At 41.4% G+C, this 15743-nt stretch overlaps 1 protein-coding gene across 1 annotated transcript in view; it reads right to left on the reverse strand.

The window, feature by feature from the left end:
* The window catches only part of LOC147900661 (pleiotropic drug resistance protein 1-like), a 77053-nt gene that overhangs the window by 37535 nt on the left and 23775 nt on the right, over positions 1 to 15743 (reverse strand). The window contains exon 7 of the mRNA XM_087375523.1: positions 2017 to 2151. Coding sequence (XP_087231649.1) covers positions 2017 to 2151 — 135 coding nt within the window. The remainder of the gene's footprint in view (positions 1 to 2016; positions 2152 to 15743) is intronic.

Consider the following 15743-nt stretch of genomic DNA (forward strand, 5'->3'; position numbering starts at 1 on the left):
GAGCTTTGATTCCCCTCATGTTTGTTTGACATGATGTATTTTCGCATTGAGCTTGCTTTGCGGTTTTCATTCATACTTACTAGAAATAAATTTTTGCACCAAAAAATAATAATAATCACTTATTCTCTTTTTATTGCTTTAATGTCATGCAACCAACCAAAGAATACATGGTGTGTTAATAGTGGTGCGCCAAATCACATGAGAGCAAGTAAGGACCGGTTTTCTCAGTTGAGGATTATTAATAATGGGGAATACATTGAGCAAGCCAATGATGAAACTACCATGAAAGGAGTTGGAGTAGTACAAATAACACCATCCAATGGCAAGATAACACAAATCTATCAAGAATGTACAATACATGCCAAATTTGGTACATAAATTGCTATCTATTATAATTTTGAATATGAAGGTGGACATTTGCAAAGAAACGTAGAGTGACAGACTTGAAACACGAGTCTAAGCTTGTACAAATTGAATAATGTAGCATGTGGTAAAGCATTTGCATCATCAATAGTGGATGGTGGAGAGCTTTGGCATACATCATGGAGAGCATTTGGCATTTGAAAGACCACCGTGATGTGTTTTCTCAGGGTGGTGCAAGAGGAGCAACAGAAGTGCTTGAGCTTGTGTGTACTCATAATGTTGAAGGAGGAGCTTATTACTTTCTCGCATACACATATGAGTTCAGTAGGGAAACTTGGATTTACTTCTTATCAAACAAATCTCAAGTGTTTTTCAAGCTCAAGAATGGAAGGCAACGGTTGAAATCCAAACTACAAGCAAGTGAAAACTCCTAGATCAAATGGTGAGGAAGAGTGTTTCTCACAAAAGTTTGAAAACTACAGTAGGAGGAAAGGTATCCAGCGTCCAAAGTCTACCCACTATACACCTCAGCAAAATGAAGATTCCAAGAGAGAGAATCATTTTATGTACTTGAAACGGCATAGTCGATGCTTCGGGCAAAGAAGATATCCAATTGATACTGCGGAGAGGCATGCAACATAGTAATGCACATTTTTGAATAGATGTCCCACAAAGGCATTGGATTCTTAAACACTTGACGAGGTCTTCACTAGTAGGAAACTTAGTGTTTCATACCTAAAAGGTTTTTGTAACACAGCATATGCTCATGTTCCTAATGAAAAGAGGAAGAAAATGGGATGCAAAGTCAGAAAGATGTATCTTTCTTGGCTATGATGATATGCTAAGGCTTACCAATTGTACAATGAAGAAACCATAAAAATAGTGACCTGTGTCAAGTTTGATGTATTATGAGATGCAATGCAGCACACTAAGAATGGTTATCTAGAAACCACGATTGAGTCTGAGAGTCATGACTTTGAGCTTGAAGATATGAGGGATGACAAGGAGGGAAAATCAGAAACTCATAAAGCTATAGATAAAAAGCTAAAGAAACATAGATGGCTTCTACAAAACTTGAAGGATGTTAGTGCAAATGACATGCCAAAGCTAGTGTGATAGGTGAAGTCAAAAGATCCACAAGATGAAAGATTACAAGCAAATATAGCATTGATGGCACAAGTTTTAGATTTGCATGATCTTGCAAACTTTAGAGAGGCCTCAAGGTATAATGAAATCATGAAGAATGACTTAGGATCTGGTGGAATTGCCACAAGGAAAAGAACCCATTCCTCGCGAATGAATCTACAAGATAAAGTACAAGTCAAATGGGAGTATTGACAACTACAAGGGTAGTCAGGTGCAAGAGAGTTTGAACAACGAGAACGTGATTATGATGAGAGAGTTACTATTGTTGCCAAAGGGACAGCCATGAGGACTGTAATTGCATTGGCTTCTCATTATGTATGGAAACTACGCCAGATGGAGATCAAGTTAACATTTCTTAGCAGTTCATCTACTTAAAAGACTAATCCACTTTAAAATTAAGATTTAACATATGATCTTGAATTTTGATCTAGTTAGATGTTTGCAATACTTAAATGAACAAATATTGTGCTATTTTGGTGACCCCTCCCAAAAAAAATAGTTGCATACTTGGAATAGTCGAACGTAAAGGCCAAATTTGTTCCGCCAAAAGACCTTGATCTCACGATTAATCAAGAGAGAAACTTCAGATTTCCACCCAAGAATGTAATCTCCAGAAAATTGCTTCGTAGGAGTTCGTTTTACCTACAATAACCATAAGAATAAACCTATTCAAGCTAGCCATGATTTCACACATCATAAAAAGTCATTAAAGTAAAATCCATCTCTTTCAAAACTTGCAAAAGGAGCATTCATGTGTGTGTGTGTGTGTGTGTGTGTGTACAGTTCTTCTTAATGAAAGGTTCTTTTACAAAAAGTGTGCGTGTGTACAATGCCCACTTGTCCCCTCTTTTCCAGGGGACAGTTTCACAGTTTCTTGTAATATAATACAAATGGTTTTCACCTCTAAAAAAGCGTGTGTGTACATACATGGATTTCACCCGCAAAAAAAAGTGTGTGTGTGTACACACGTTCACACGTGTGTGCATGTGTCCGCATGTTGTGATTGTTGTGAAAGTTTGTGAGAGCAAAGAGAACACAATGTTGAAGAAAGCTGAAGTGAATTGCACACACTTTGAAATACAAGGGAAATACAGGTTTTGTAGGAACCTTAAACGCTAGACTAAGATAATGTCTTAGAGTGACACATAGCATAGTGCCACATCTACAATGCAAAAATTATTCTCATAGTAACTCATGGATGACCTTTGGCTGTCTGCTAACCACTGGCCTTAGGATGTGCCATGTACTGACTCACACAAGTTGTTACATGTGAAATGCCAAGCCTAGTGTCATAAGATAATCAAAGCTTCCTACGACTGCTTGCACAAAGTGGCATTCACATCTAGTTCATCCGCATGAACATCCAGTTTCAATCATGTCTTCACTAAAAGTTAGTTCTCTATTCCGCATGTGAGATTTTTCCAGAAAGTATTTAGCATACTTCGTCTAATTGACAAAAATGCCATTAGTGTGCTGCCATATTTCTGTCCACAAAATAAGGCAGCTGTCCAAAATCTGTCATCTCAAACTCTTTGCATGATGCTGCCTCGAGTTGATCTATGAGAGCCCAATCATTGCCTACAACGATGTGATTACACTAATAAATCTGCCCTTTTTTTTGTGAAACTTTAAAGATTTGGATTTGATTGGACCTTTTTCATGTCAAATGTCTAAAGGAAGACATCTTTAGTCTTGCCTTGTCCTTGTTAATACATCCATCTACTTTGACTTTCTTTTTGTACACCTGTGTGCATCCCAAAGCATTCTTTCAGCTGGAAGATCAACAAGTTCCCAAGTGTTACTCTTGGAAAATAATATTAATTTCTTGTTTCATGGCATCTTTCCAAACTACACGTTTATTTGCTTGAGTAAAACTCATAGGTCACTATTACCCAACACATGCATCAATAGGACTGCATTTGCACTCTCCTTTGGCTACTATAATGTGGTTTGTTGCCTCCTCTTGCTAGCCTCAGGAATTTCTACAAATTTGCATCCTCCATTGTCTTAACATACCAAATAGGTACTTTCTCAAGAGTCTTCTTGTCCTGGTCAACTGCCATTGTTGCTAATCTATATCCATTATTGTGACGGCATGCTGACACATAGATATTGAGAATATCCAGCCGGATATTCCAAAGCCGGCTACACACCTCATCCTCCAGTCAACTCCTCCTAGTCAAAGACCTTTGCAGTTAGGGCCTAACCAATAGAAATGCAAGATCTTCCACTCCGTCCTATTGTCACAGACTGAATCTCGATGCCTCGGCCAAGAACTAGACGAATGCATTGCCTAATGCCTATGGCTGAGAACATATGCTCCTAAAGCATCAAGATATTCAGTAAATGCCCAGCCATGGCCAATGCAATTCTTGTCACAAAACCTGCCTCTACAGTTGTTGGCATGCACAGTCATGGAAGCCATGCATGTTCCAACTTATAATTGTCCAACTCATGAGAAAGCATGAGGGTTAGAGAACAACATCCTCTTGGAGTTGGAAGCCTATGACGGTTTCAAGGGCAAGTAATCCTAGTCAATCTAGCACCTCAAGAGGGACATCATCACCACCACTCCAAACTTATGTGCCCCCAAATCCATGTGTTCAAGTCAGCAAATCTGGGTAAGCAACGGGTTGCCAACATCTTTAGGGGCCAATAGCATCCCCCATACTAAGGACACCAACCACCCGAAGGGTAATCAATAGTCTACTAGTACTAAAAATATATGGGAAAAAGGTTTGGCCTTGTCTCCTAACATAATCCATGTAGCGTGCCCTATAGGTCCAAGTAAACATCCCCATGAAGGGTAGCATTTGATCTTTGAAGGTCCAATAAAATGTCTATGGGGACCACACCTTGTCCACAGCTATACTGCAAATAACTAACCCCACACTGGTGCACCTTGCTGCCCTAGGCACCCAACATGCCGCCCTTCTCAGGGTCAATGCAAATGATCATGATCTCCCAGCTATGAGGATGGTTGGGGAAAACATCCATGTAATTCCAAGTCCCAACCTCGCTAGAACTCCTCGTAGCAAGGCTATCCTACTACTGAGGGCATGAGGAGGTCATGGTAGGGGCAGATAGGGGGGGAGGAGAAAATAGAACCACCAGATTTGGGGGAGCAGAGGGAGAGGAGGAAGGGGAAAGAGGCGAAGCAACCAGAGCCATGAGATTTTGGTGGAGCAAAAAGGGGAGCAGGGGAAACCTAAAAGGGGAACAGAGTAACAAGGCCACAAGCATGGGGGGGGGGAGGCTAGGAGAGTGGAGGCGTCCACGAGGGTAACTAGGGGGAATGGTGTCAAAGCTAGACTTGGGATAAGAAGGGGGGGGGGGGAGGAATTGCCCAATCTTGATGTAACAAAGGAGGGGGAGACGGGGCTGGAGTGAGGAGAGGAAGGCAGCTCCCTCAAAGGAGTTGAAGGGGGAAAGGAAGGGGGGGAGGACACACCAATCCAATGGGGCTCACTAGTAGAGTGGCTGAGGGCTCCGCTAGAGGGGGGAGGGGCCAACTATGCATTAGATGGGAAAGCCTAATCAAATTGAATTGAGGCCTAAGCAAAGAATCCAAAAGAGGGGGGGGGGGGGAGGGGGTTTGCTATTAAGGAGCAAGAGTGGAAACCTCTAATTACTAGGGAGGGCTCTACGCCATTGCAAAAATCGGTCCCTAGGCACCTTCCATTGTGTGTTGGAATATGAAGCCAAAGTGAGTCTAAAATGAGTGTTCTAGGTGTGTTTTATAGTCTAGTGAGTCCTAGACATGCCACGTGTCATATTGGGAGCTATCCCATATACACTATGGCTTTCTAGAGTCTACTAGTGTCACACTATATAGTGTTGTACTTGTCTATTGTCTATCACATCAGTCAACATCAAGCTCTTTGGTATCATGTGAGTACTTGTCCCTTGCTTTGATTTTCTTTCCATTTCATTTTCATTATGCTTGTTATCTTTCCTTTCCATTCCTAGTGTTAGCTTGCTTCTCTCCCTACCACTATGATCTTTCATGTTGCGACACCTCAAAGAAGGACTCAGCTCTCAATAATCCACCCTGCCACGGATTCCCCTTGGTCACATGAACCTGCCTTTCTTCAAGTTCCCTTTGGAATCCTCCCTTCTAGCCCAGTGCCTGCCACATGGTGTTCTCTTGAGTGCCATATGTCCATTTGGACCGTAGAGTCTCTATGCCCATTTAGGCCTTACGTATGCACTCCGTATTAATGCAAGCACTGTCGAGCCCTCTGGTTTCCCGCTTCACTATAACCACACCAGACGATTCCGGGATTATGGCTGACGTAACATTCCCTTCCCCTTAAGAATGGTTTACATCCTTCAAACAAAATTGGGAAACCTCCTCTGGAGACTGCTTACCCTTTCCCATGTTAAACTCTCTTCAGATCTATCTTTCCACTTAACTAGACATTCTTGCCATATGGTGTGTCGCGTTCTTTTTTCTTGTCTATCTAAAATTCTTTCTGGTTCATGTGGTAAAGATGCAGGTTCAATGAGTTCAACTAGGACTTCATTTTCAATGAGATTATCATTATCTCCTAATTTTCTTTTAAGCCTACTAACATGAAAAACTGGATGTACTTTACATCCCTCAGGTAAGGCTAATTTCTAAGCAAGTTCTCCAATCCTCTTAAGTATTGTGAATGGTCCACAATACCTAGGAGACAACTTCGGACATTTACTTGTCTTTAGAGATTCTGAAGATTCAGGTACCTTAAGGTAGACTTTCTCATTTACTTCAAACTCCAACTTTCTACGGTGGGGGTTTGCATAACTTCGTGCTCTATCTTGAGCTCTTCTTATGCTATCTTTAGCTAACTTAAGCGTTTGATTCATAAATTCAAGAAAGTCTTTGGCCGCTTGAACCTTCTCTTTTTCAAGTCCCACTGTCATTGGGGCTCTGATCCACAATTACCCACACAGAGTTGTGCCCCCTCTGTGTCCTAGGTAACCCCACAATGAAATCCATGGAGAAGCTTTCCCATTTGCCAGATGGAATCTCCAATGGGTGTAGGAGACCTCCTACCTTAAGGGGTTCAGCCTTATTGACCTGGCATTTTTGGCACGTCAATACATAATCTTGGACGCCCTTACCTATTCCAGGTCAAAAGAATTGTCTTTTCAGAAGCACATATGTCTTCTGAATTCCCGGGTGTCGACATTCAAAACGATTTGGCGCCTAATGTCATTATCATCCGGAAGAGAGGGGGGGGGGGGTTTGCTATTAAGGAGCAAGAGTGGAAACCTCTAATTACTAGGGAGGGCTCTACGCCATTGCAAAAATCGGTCCCTAGGCACCTTCTATTGTGTGTTGGAATATGAAGCCAAAGTGAGTCTAAAATGAGTGTTCTAGGTGTGTTTTATAGTCTAGTGAGTCCTAGACATGCCACGTGTCATATTGGGAGTTATCCCATATACACTATGGCTTTCTAGAGTCTAGTGTCACACTATATAGTGTTGTACTTGTCTATTGTCTATCACATCAGTCAACATCAAGCTCTTTGGTATCATGTAAGTACTTGTCCATTGCTTTCATTTTCTTTCCATTTCATTTTCATTATGCTTGTTATCTTTCCTTTCCATTCCTAGTGTTAGCTTGCTTCTCTCCCTACCACTATGATCTTTCATGTTGCGATACCCCAAAGAAGGACTCAGCTCTCAATAATCCACCCTGCCACGGATTCCCCTTGGTCACACGAACTTGCCTTTCTTCAAGTTCCCTCTGGAATCCTCCCTCCTAGCCCAGTGCCTGCCACATGGTGTTCTCTTGAGTGCCATGTGTCCATTTGGACCTTAGAGTCTCTATGCCCATTTAGGCCTTACGAATGCACTCCATATTGATGCAAGCACTGTCGAGCCCTCTGGTTTCCCGCTTCACCATAACCACACCAGACGATTCCGGGATTATGGTTGACGTAACATTCCTTTCCCCTTAAGAATGGTTTACATCCTCCAAAAAAATTTGGGAAACCTCCTCTGGAGACTGCTTACCCTTTCCCATGTTGAACTCTCTTCAGATCTATCTTTCCACTTAACCAGACATTCTTGCCATATGGTGTGTCACGTTCTTTTTGCTTGTCTATCTAAAATTCTTTCTGGTTCATGTGGTAAAGATGTAGGTTCAATGAGTTCAACTAGGACTTCATTTTCAATGAGATTATCATTATCTCCTACTTTTCTTTTTAGCCTACTAATATGAAAAACTGGATGTACTTTACATCCCTCAGGTAAGGCTTATTTCTAAGCAAGTTCTCCAATCCTCTTAAGTATTGTGAATGGTCCACGATACCTAGGAGACAACTTCAGACATTTACTTGTCTTTAGAGATTCTGAAGATTCAGGTACCTCAAGGTAGACTTTCTCATTTACTTCAAACTCCAACTTTCTACGGTGGGGGTTTGCATAACTTCGTGCTCTATCTTGAGCTCTTCTTATGCTATCTTTAGCTAACTTGAGCGTTGATTCATAAATTCAAGAAAGTCTTTGGCCGCTTGAACCTTCTCTTTTTCAAGTCCCACTGTCATTGGGGCTCTGATCCACAATTACCCACACAGAGTTGTGCCCCCTCTGTGTCCTAGGTAACCCCACAATGAAATCCATGGAGATGCTTTCCCATTTGCCAGATGGAATCTCCAATGGGTGTAGGAGACCTCCTACCTTAAGGCGTTCAGCCTTATTAACCTGGCATTTTTGGCACGTCAATACATAATCTTGGACGCCCTTACCTATTCCAGGTCAAAAGAATTCTCTTTTCACAAGCACATATGTCTTCTGAATTCCCAGATGTCGACATTCAAAACGATTTGGCACCTAATGTCATTATCATCCGGGACACACACTCTACCCTTGTTGAGCAGGTAGTCATCTTCAATAGTATATTTTTTCCACTTGAGTCCTTTATCACCAACCTGTGGTGTGTCGCCATTTCCATGCGACTCCTCAGTGAAAGCCTCCCGATTAGTTGGATCCCTATTTTTAATTGCTTTCCATATTTCAGAGAAGTGAGGATCAAACTCACATTTCCCCTTTAACGACTCTAGGAAATCATTCTGAAATTGAGTAAAACTCAATTCATTAACAAATGGCATTCGGCTAAGAGAGTCTGCTACCACATTGAACTTCCCTTTCCTATATGTAAATTGTATATCAAACTCTTGCATTAACTCAGCCCATCTAACTTTTCTACCTTTAAGCTCTGGCTGATTTCAAATCCACTTAATGCTCTCTTGATCAAAAATGATCTCAAATTTTGCACCATGTAAGTAGTGCCTCCACTTGTTTAAAGCATAGACTATAGCATATAGTTCATTCTCATATGCCGAGTAATTCCGTTGGGCACGGTCTAACTTTTTGCTTTCAAAAGCCACTGGTCGACCTTTTTGAATAAGTACCGCCCCAACAACAAAATCACTAGCATCTGTCTCAACCACGAATGGTTCATTGGGATCCACTACTTTTAAGATAGGAGCTGCCGCTATAGCTACCTTTAATTTTTCAAAACTTCTCTTTTGAGGTTCATCCCATATGAAGGTACTTCCCTTTCCCTTAAGCTGGTCCGTCATCGGAACAACAATCCTAGCATAATCTTGGATGAATCTCCTATAGAATCCTGAAAAACCTAAGAACATCTGTAATTCTTATAGATTTGTAGGATGTGGCCATTCCAATTTGGCCCTTACTTTATCAGGGTCCATACGAACCCCTTCTTGGATTATTATATGTCCCAAGTATTTCACTTCTCTTGCAAAGAATTCACATTTGGATTCTTTAGCAAAGAGTGAATTATCGCTAAGCAGCTAGAACACTTTCCGAAAATGTTCCAAATGCTTTTTTCTGGTTTTACTATAAATAAGGATATCGTCTTAAAATACTACAATAAATTTTCCTAGATATGGCCTTAAGACACTATTCATAAGTGTCATGAAAGTTGCTGGAGCATTTGTTAATCCAAATGGCATTACTTTAAATTGATAATGCCCATACCTAGTACGAAATGATGTCTTAGGGACATCCTCTTCCTAATTCGTACTTGGTGATATCATGATCTTAAATCAATTTTAGTAAAGTATTTTGCCCCTTGCAATTGATCAAAGAGCTCATCAATGCGAGGCATAGGATACTTACTTTTTATGGTGATTTTATTTAGTGCTCGGTAATCTATGCATAAACGCATAGTGCCATCCTTTTTCTTTACAAGTAAAACTGGCGCAAACCAAGGTGAGCTACTTATTTGGATTTGGCCCTTCCTAAGATATTCTGTTAACTATCTTTTGACCTCACGTTCCTCCGTTTGACTAAGCCTATAGGGGGGTTTACAAACAGGGGTAGATCCAGGAATTAAATCTATTTTATGATCTACTTCTCTCTCAGGAGATAAACCATCAGGTAAATCAGACGGAAAAACATCTTTAAATTCAAACATTAAATCATTGAAAGAAGATTTATGCTTTTTAACATTATCAAAAACAACATTACTTCTTTCCGATGCAGAAGACATAAAATCACCAATAAAAGGAAGTTCACAAAGATATACCTCGCATTCTTCTTGGTGTAGTAGTCGTTCCAATTTCATCGAACAAATAAGAGGCGAGTTAGGCACATCATGTTCTCCTTGAATCTGGAAGACTCTACCCTCTTTTTCAAACATAATGGAGTTATTAAGATGACTCCTCTGTAAGCTATGCCCAAGACTATATAGCCATTCTCGACCAAGCACTACATCTGTTCGGTCGAGATGCATGATTTGGAAATCCAAGGCATCCTAATAGCCTTGAATATCCACCTCTACACCATATATCATGGTGTCCCAAACTTTTTTATCACTGCCCTTCGCCAAAGAGACCACATATTTATGGGCACTGGGACTCTCAGGCAATTCTTAACTAACGAGTAGTTTAAGAAATTATGTGTTGTACTATCATCGACCATCACTCTTACTCTTTGTCCCTTAATTTTTCCATGCATCCTCATTAAATCATGAGGACCAAAGGTGGGCTACCACATTGCCGATGATAGACAGCACATGTGGGTGCTATCCTCATGATAGACCTCTACCTCAGTGTACTTTTCAGTACCATTAAGTGGCAACACTTGCACCTATCTTTGTGGAGGTCTATTTGGGGCTTTAGCTCCCGTTGGTTTATTTTTAGGGCAGTTCCAAGCAGCATGGTCTTTGCCCAAACATTTGAAGCAAAGATTTTCTTACCTGGCCCTTTCATAATCCTCTTTCTTCAAGAGAATAATTTTGTGTTTGAGGTTTCTTAGATGGTGCCTGAGGAACCTCCTTCTTAAAGTGCACCTTCCTTTTTAAATTGGAAAATTTATTGAACTTTGGAACAAAACATGTTTGCTCTGAATTTCCCCATCGTATCATCGTATATTTGGCCATACTTAATGGCGTCCTCAAAGGTTTTAGGAGAATTTCTTTTCACCTCAACCTTATAAGTGTCTTTACGACCTCTCCCGAAACCCCTTATCTTTTGGAATTCATCAATTCCCTTCAGCTTAAGGACTGCCTCCCTATAGTTCGCTATGTACTAGACTAGAGTGTTTTTACCCATAGTGCAATTGTCCCAAGCCTCCCACGCTCTTTCTAATTCATTTTCCGGTAAAAACTCTTTTAAGAAGGCTTGTTCAAACTCAGTCCAATACCTAGGAATTCTATCACTCTCCCTGAGGCTCATCCACCATTTATAGGCTTTATTTCCAAGGGAAAGGCTTGCTTCCACGACTTGATTTTCAGGAGGAGTATTCCTGAGTCGATGGAAGTCTTGCCACTTTTGCAAGAACGTATTAATCGCATCTTTATTACGCTCCTTTTCTTCCCCATTGAAAATTGGCGGTTTTAAGTCCTTAAGGATGTTCGAGGTTTCTCTAAGTCGAGAGGTGGACCTCTCAACTTGATTAGGAGGAACCGATGATTTTTCAGTAATAGATACCAATTGAGAATCGGCTATCTTAGTTATAGCTTCAGCTAGGGTTTTTAGTATTTCACTGATAACTCCTAGGTGTGTTTCTATATCTTGCGTTCCAGTTTCAAGTTTAGTCCGTATACGGAATTCCATAATCACCGTAGTCTATGTCCTCCATTTCCATGTTATCCTCTTGATTTTCAGTTTGCACCTCCTTATGTGTTTCCTCTCCAACTATTGCTTTTTCCTTTCTAGCCCTTTTCTCGGCCTCCCTAATCACATCATCCCTTTCTGGAGTTGTCATTTCAAAAATGTATATTTTTCAAAAATTATAAAGCGCTTTATATCAAAGAGAAAAATACGTTGCCCACTTCCCTGGTATTTGTTCGAGGCGTTGGATTTGTCTTTGAAGTCAACGCGTCCTCTCACGCTTTTAACTATTGATCTCTCGTTCTGATCCCGCTTTCCTTTATACTCTTTGCTTTGAACTTTTCGACCCGTTCTTCGATCTTCTTCTTTGAGTTTGGCGAGGCTAAGGAGATTGAAAAGAAGAAGGGGATGAAAAGACTTTGAAAAGAGAGAGGGGGAGCTTTAGACTTTAGAGAGGGGTATAAATACTCTGATGAGGTGGCTTTTTCCAAAGGTTTCTCAACCTTTGAATGACGTGGCTTTTTTTCTTTCTTTCTTTTCAAAGTTGAGAAACCTTTGCCTGTCAAAGCTTTGAATAAAATTAACGAGATGGCGTAGAGACGTTAAGCTCTGTGTACTCCACGAAGCCGTGACGACTTTCGTCTTCCTGAATCCTCCAAGGTTTGTTTCATTTCACCAACGTTTCATCTCACCAACTTCCAAGCCTCAAGGCTTCCGTAGCATACTCCAGAATCTTTTAAGGCTTCACGTCGGGTTCACTATGTTTCCGCTGCACACGCCTCTAAAGTTCTAAGAGTCTAACTCCTGAGACTCTAGTCTTAATAGGCTGCAATGCAGTAGCTAAGAGCCAAGACTAACACAAGGACTCCCGTGACGGCTCCTTCACAACAGCGCAGCCAACCTTCACGCAAGTTACTCCTGGAGTCCTGGTACTGTGATCTCCCTGCTTTCACCTTCGCAAATGAGCTCTATAGCTTCCGCCACCCTCGTCGTGCTCCATCCCTCAGCCTTCCTGTCCTTGCTTTCGGCAGCATATCGTGTCTCGGAATTTATTCACACCATGGATTCCATAGTGAAACGTCGTCATGACTCCAGTTCTGAATTTTAAGATTCTGAGAGGGTCCGAACGAATGCTCAAACAAAGCTTCCCCTCAGTATTTGAGAATCCCACAGACTCCTCAAGTCGTTGCCCTGCTCTGATACCAATGTTGTGACACCTCAAAGAAGGGCTCAGCTCTCAATAATCTACCCTGCCACGGATTCCCCTTGGTCACATGTGTGAGTGGAAGGGAGAGAGCAAAGTGTGAGAGTAGGAGAGTGAGAGCTGAAAACGATAGTTGCAATAGAGAGTGTACTACAACTAAAGAGAGTGATAGGTTTTGTTTAAGTGACAAAACCTTATCCTTCACTAACCGTAGTTAGTGAACTAACTGTGGTTAGGGGGAAAAACCTCTAAATGAGGGAAAAGTGCCACTAACCTACTTATTACATTACATTGGTCACTGCTAAATTATAACAATAATTCTAACACCCCCCTGCAGTGCCAATGTCATGTACAAGGAAATGATCAATCACCAAAAGGAGATAAGTTCAGGGCACTGCGAAATGCCTCAAACTTTTCACGTGGAAGTGCTTTGGTGAAAATGTCTGCAACATTGTCATGTGTTGACACATAGATCATACTGATCTCTCTTGCATGCAACTTCTCTCTGACGTAGTGATAGTGAACCTCAATGTGCTTCGTGCGAGCATGAAACATAGGATTCTTTGCCACTGCAATAGCACTCTGACTGTCAGTGAGAATTGGAGAAGGACCCTCCAATGAAAGATGAAGATCAGCAAATAAACGACGCAGCCAAACACATTCAACTGTCGCTGTGAAAGCTGCCCTGTACTCAGCTTCACATGAAGAGGTAGCCACTGTAGATTGTTTCTTGCTCAACCAAGAAATACAAGCTTTGCCCAAAAAGAAACAATTGCCACTTGTGGACTGCCTAGTGTCATAGTCTCCAGCCCAATCTGAGTCACTATAGGCATGTATCTGCAAGTCACCCCCCCGGGGAAACATCAAGCCAAAAGACTTGGTACCTTGCAAATAACGGAAGATGCGTTTTACAGCCTGCCAATGCATAGTCTTTGGGCGTGCATATATCTGCTCACCTGAGAAACTGCAAACTGAATATCAGGTCGTGTATTGCAGAGATAAATGAGGCATCCAACAGCCTGACTGTAGAGTGTGACATCAATTGATTCCCCTGCATCATGCATTGTAAGCTTCAGCCCCGGCTCCATGGGAGTAGCTATGGGCTTACAATCCTGCATATTGAATCTGTCCAAGAGTTTCTGCACATACTTGGATTGAGACATAACGATGCCACTTTTCTCTTGAGTGAACTGGATCCCCAAATAAAAGTGTAGCAGCCCCAAATCTAACATGTCAAAAGTGGTATGCAATTCAGCTTTAAAATCTGCAATATTATCTTCATTTGACCTTGTGAGCAGTAAGTCATCTACATAAAGAATGATGACTAAAATATCCCCCCCAATCCTTCTTGATGTAGAGGGTGCTCTCAGTTGGACTATTGTGCAGCCCCTTGCTGGTCAGAAAGGCATGAATTTTTGCATACCATGCACGTGGGGCTTGTTTCAGCCCATACAAAGCTTTATTCAGCTTGCATACCTGAAGTGCATTTCCTGAAATTTCAAAGCCTGGAGGTTGTTTGACATAAACCTCTTCCAACAAGTCTCCATTAAGGAAAGCTGTTTTAATGTCCAACTGATGAAGATTCCATTCAAAGTTTGCAGCCATAGCTATAATTGACCGGATGGTTGTCATTCTGGATGTAGGAGCAAAAGTCTCCTCATAGTCTATGCCCTTTTTCTGAGCATATCCTTTTGCAACCAGCCTTGCCTTGTACCGATCAATGGTCCCATCTGGCTTTCTTTTAACTTTGAAAACCCACCGTGTACCTATGGCATGTTTACCTGGTGGCAAATCGACAACTTCCCATGTCTGATTTTTCTGAATGGACTGCAACTCATCGTGCATGGCATTCATCCAATGCACATTATCATGTGCCTCTTCAAATGTCTCAGGTTCCTCCTCATCAAGAAGAGTACCTGCATAAGCTGATTCAACTGAAAGACCTCCCTCCCCATGCCTTACTGCACTCCGAGTTCTGCTAGGTAATGGAGCATCAATTTTACTCTCCCTAAGAGTTTGTAACAGCCAATTTGGGATTGTTTTTGCTGCATGTATATCTGCAATTTCTTGCTGAACAACCTCTTCCACTGCTTGTGGAGGTGGTAAGACATCCTGTGGGTGAATCGGTGCATGTGGAGGTATCTGAAAATTTTGATTTGCATCAGATATATCAGCAGGGGAACCCAAGGCAATGGGTAGTAATCCCTCAAAGACATCATCGGAAGAAGTAGGCAAATCAAATTCAGCTTGAGTGTTAGCTGAATTTTCTGAAAATATAACATCTCTACTGACAATAATCTTGCGTGTGACAGGATTGTAGAGACAATAGCCCTTGCTCTCTGCACTGTACCCAACAAAAATGCATTTGATTGCCTTATCAGACAACTTATGCCGAAACTCAACGGGCACATGAGCATATGCAAGGCATCCAAAAACACGAAAATGATCCACAGAAGGCTTTCTCCCTTGCCAAACTTCATAGGGAGTCTTGGTCTTCAAAGCTTTTGTGGGAGCCCGATTCAAAACATAATTGGCACACATGAGACCTTCAAGCCAAAATTTGTGAGGCAATTTTTTGCTTTTGAGCATGCATCTATCCATCTCCATAAGAGTACGATTATTCCTCTCAGCTTTGCCATTTTGCTGAGGGGTTAGTCTCACTGTAAGCTGATGTGCAATGCCCTTGTCTTTCAAAAATGCATCAAAATCTGCAGACAAATACTCCCCTCCTCTATCTGTGCGTAATGTCTGTATCTTGAGTCCTGATTCATTTTCAACCATGGCTGCAAAGTGTTTGAAAACCATAAACACTTCTAATTTGCGTTTCAGCCCATAAACCCAAGTGTAGTTGGAGTAGTCATCTATAAACGTGATAAAGTAAAGATGACCACCCAATGATGGAGTCCTCATGGGACCACAAACATCACTATGAATAAGCTGTAATTTTCGAACAGTTT

The sequence above is a fragment of the Dipteris shenzhenensis genome, chromosome 6 (genome assembly GCF_047967505.1).
Source record: "Dipteris shenzhenensis isolate YYH24624 ecotype China chromosome 6, Dip_SZ_1.0, whole genome shotgun sequence".
In the NCBI taxonomy this organism is placed as follows: domain Eukaryota; kingdom Viridiplantae; phylum Streptophyta; class Polypodiopsida; order Gleicheniales; family Dipteridaceae; genus Dipteris; species Dipteris shenzhenensis.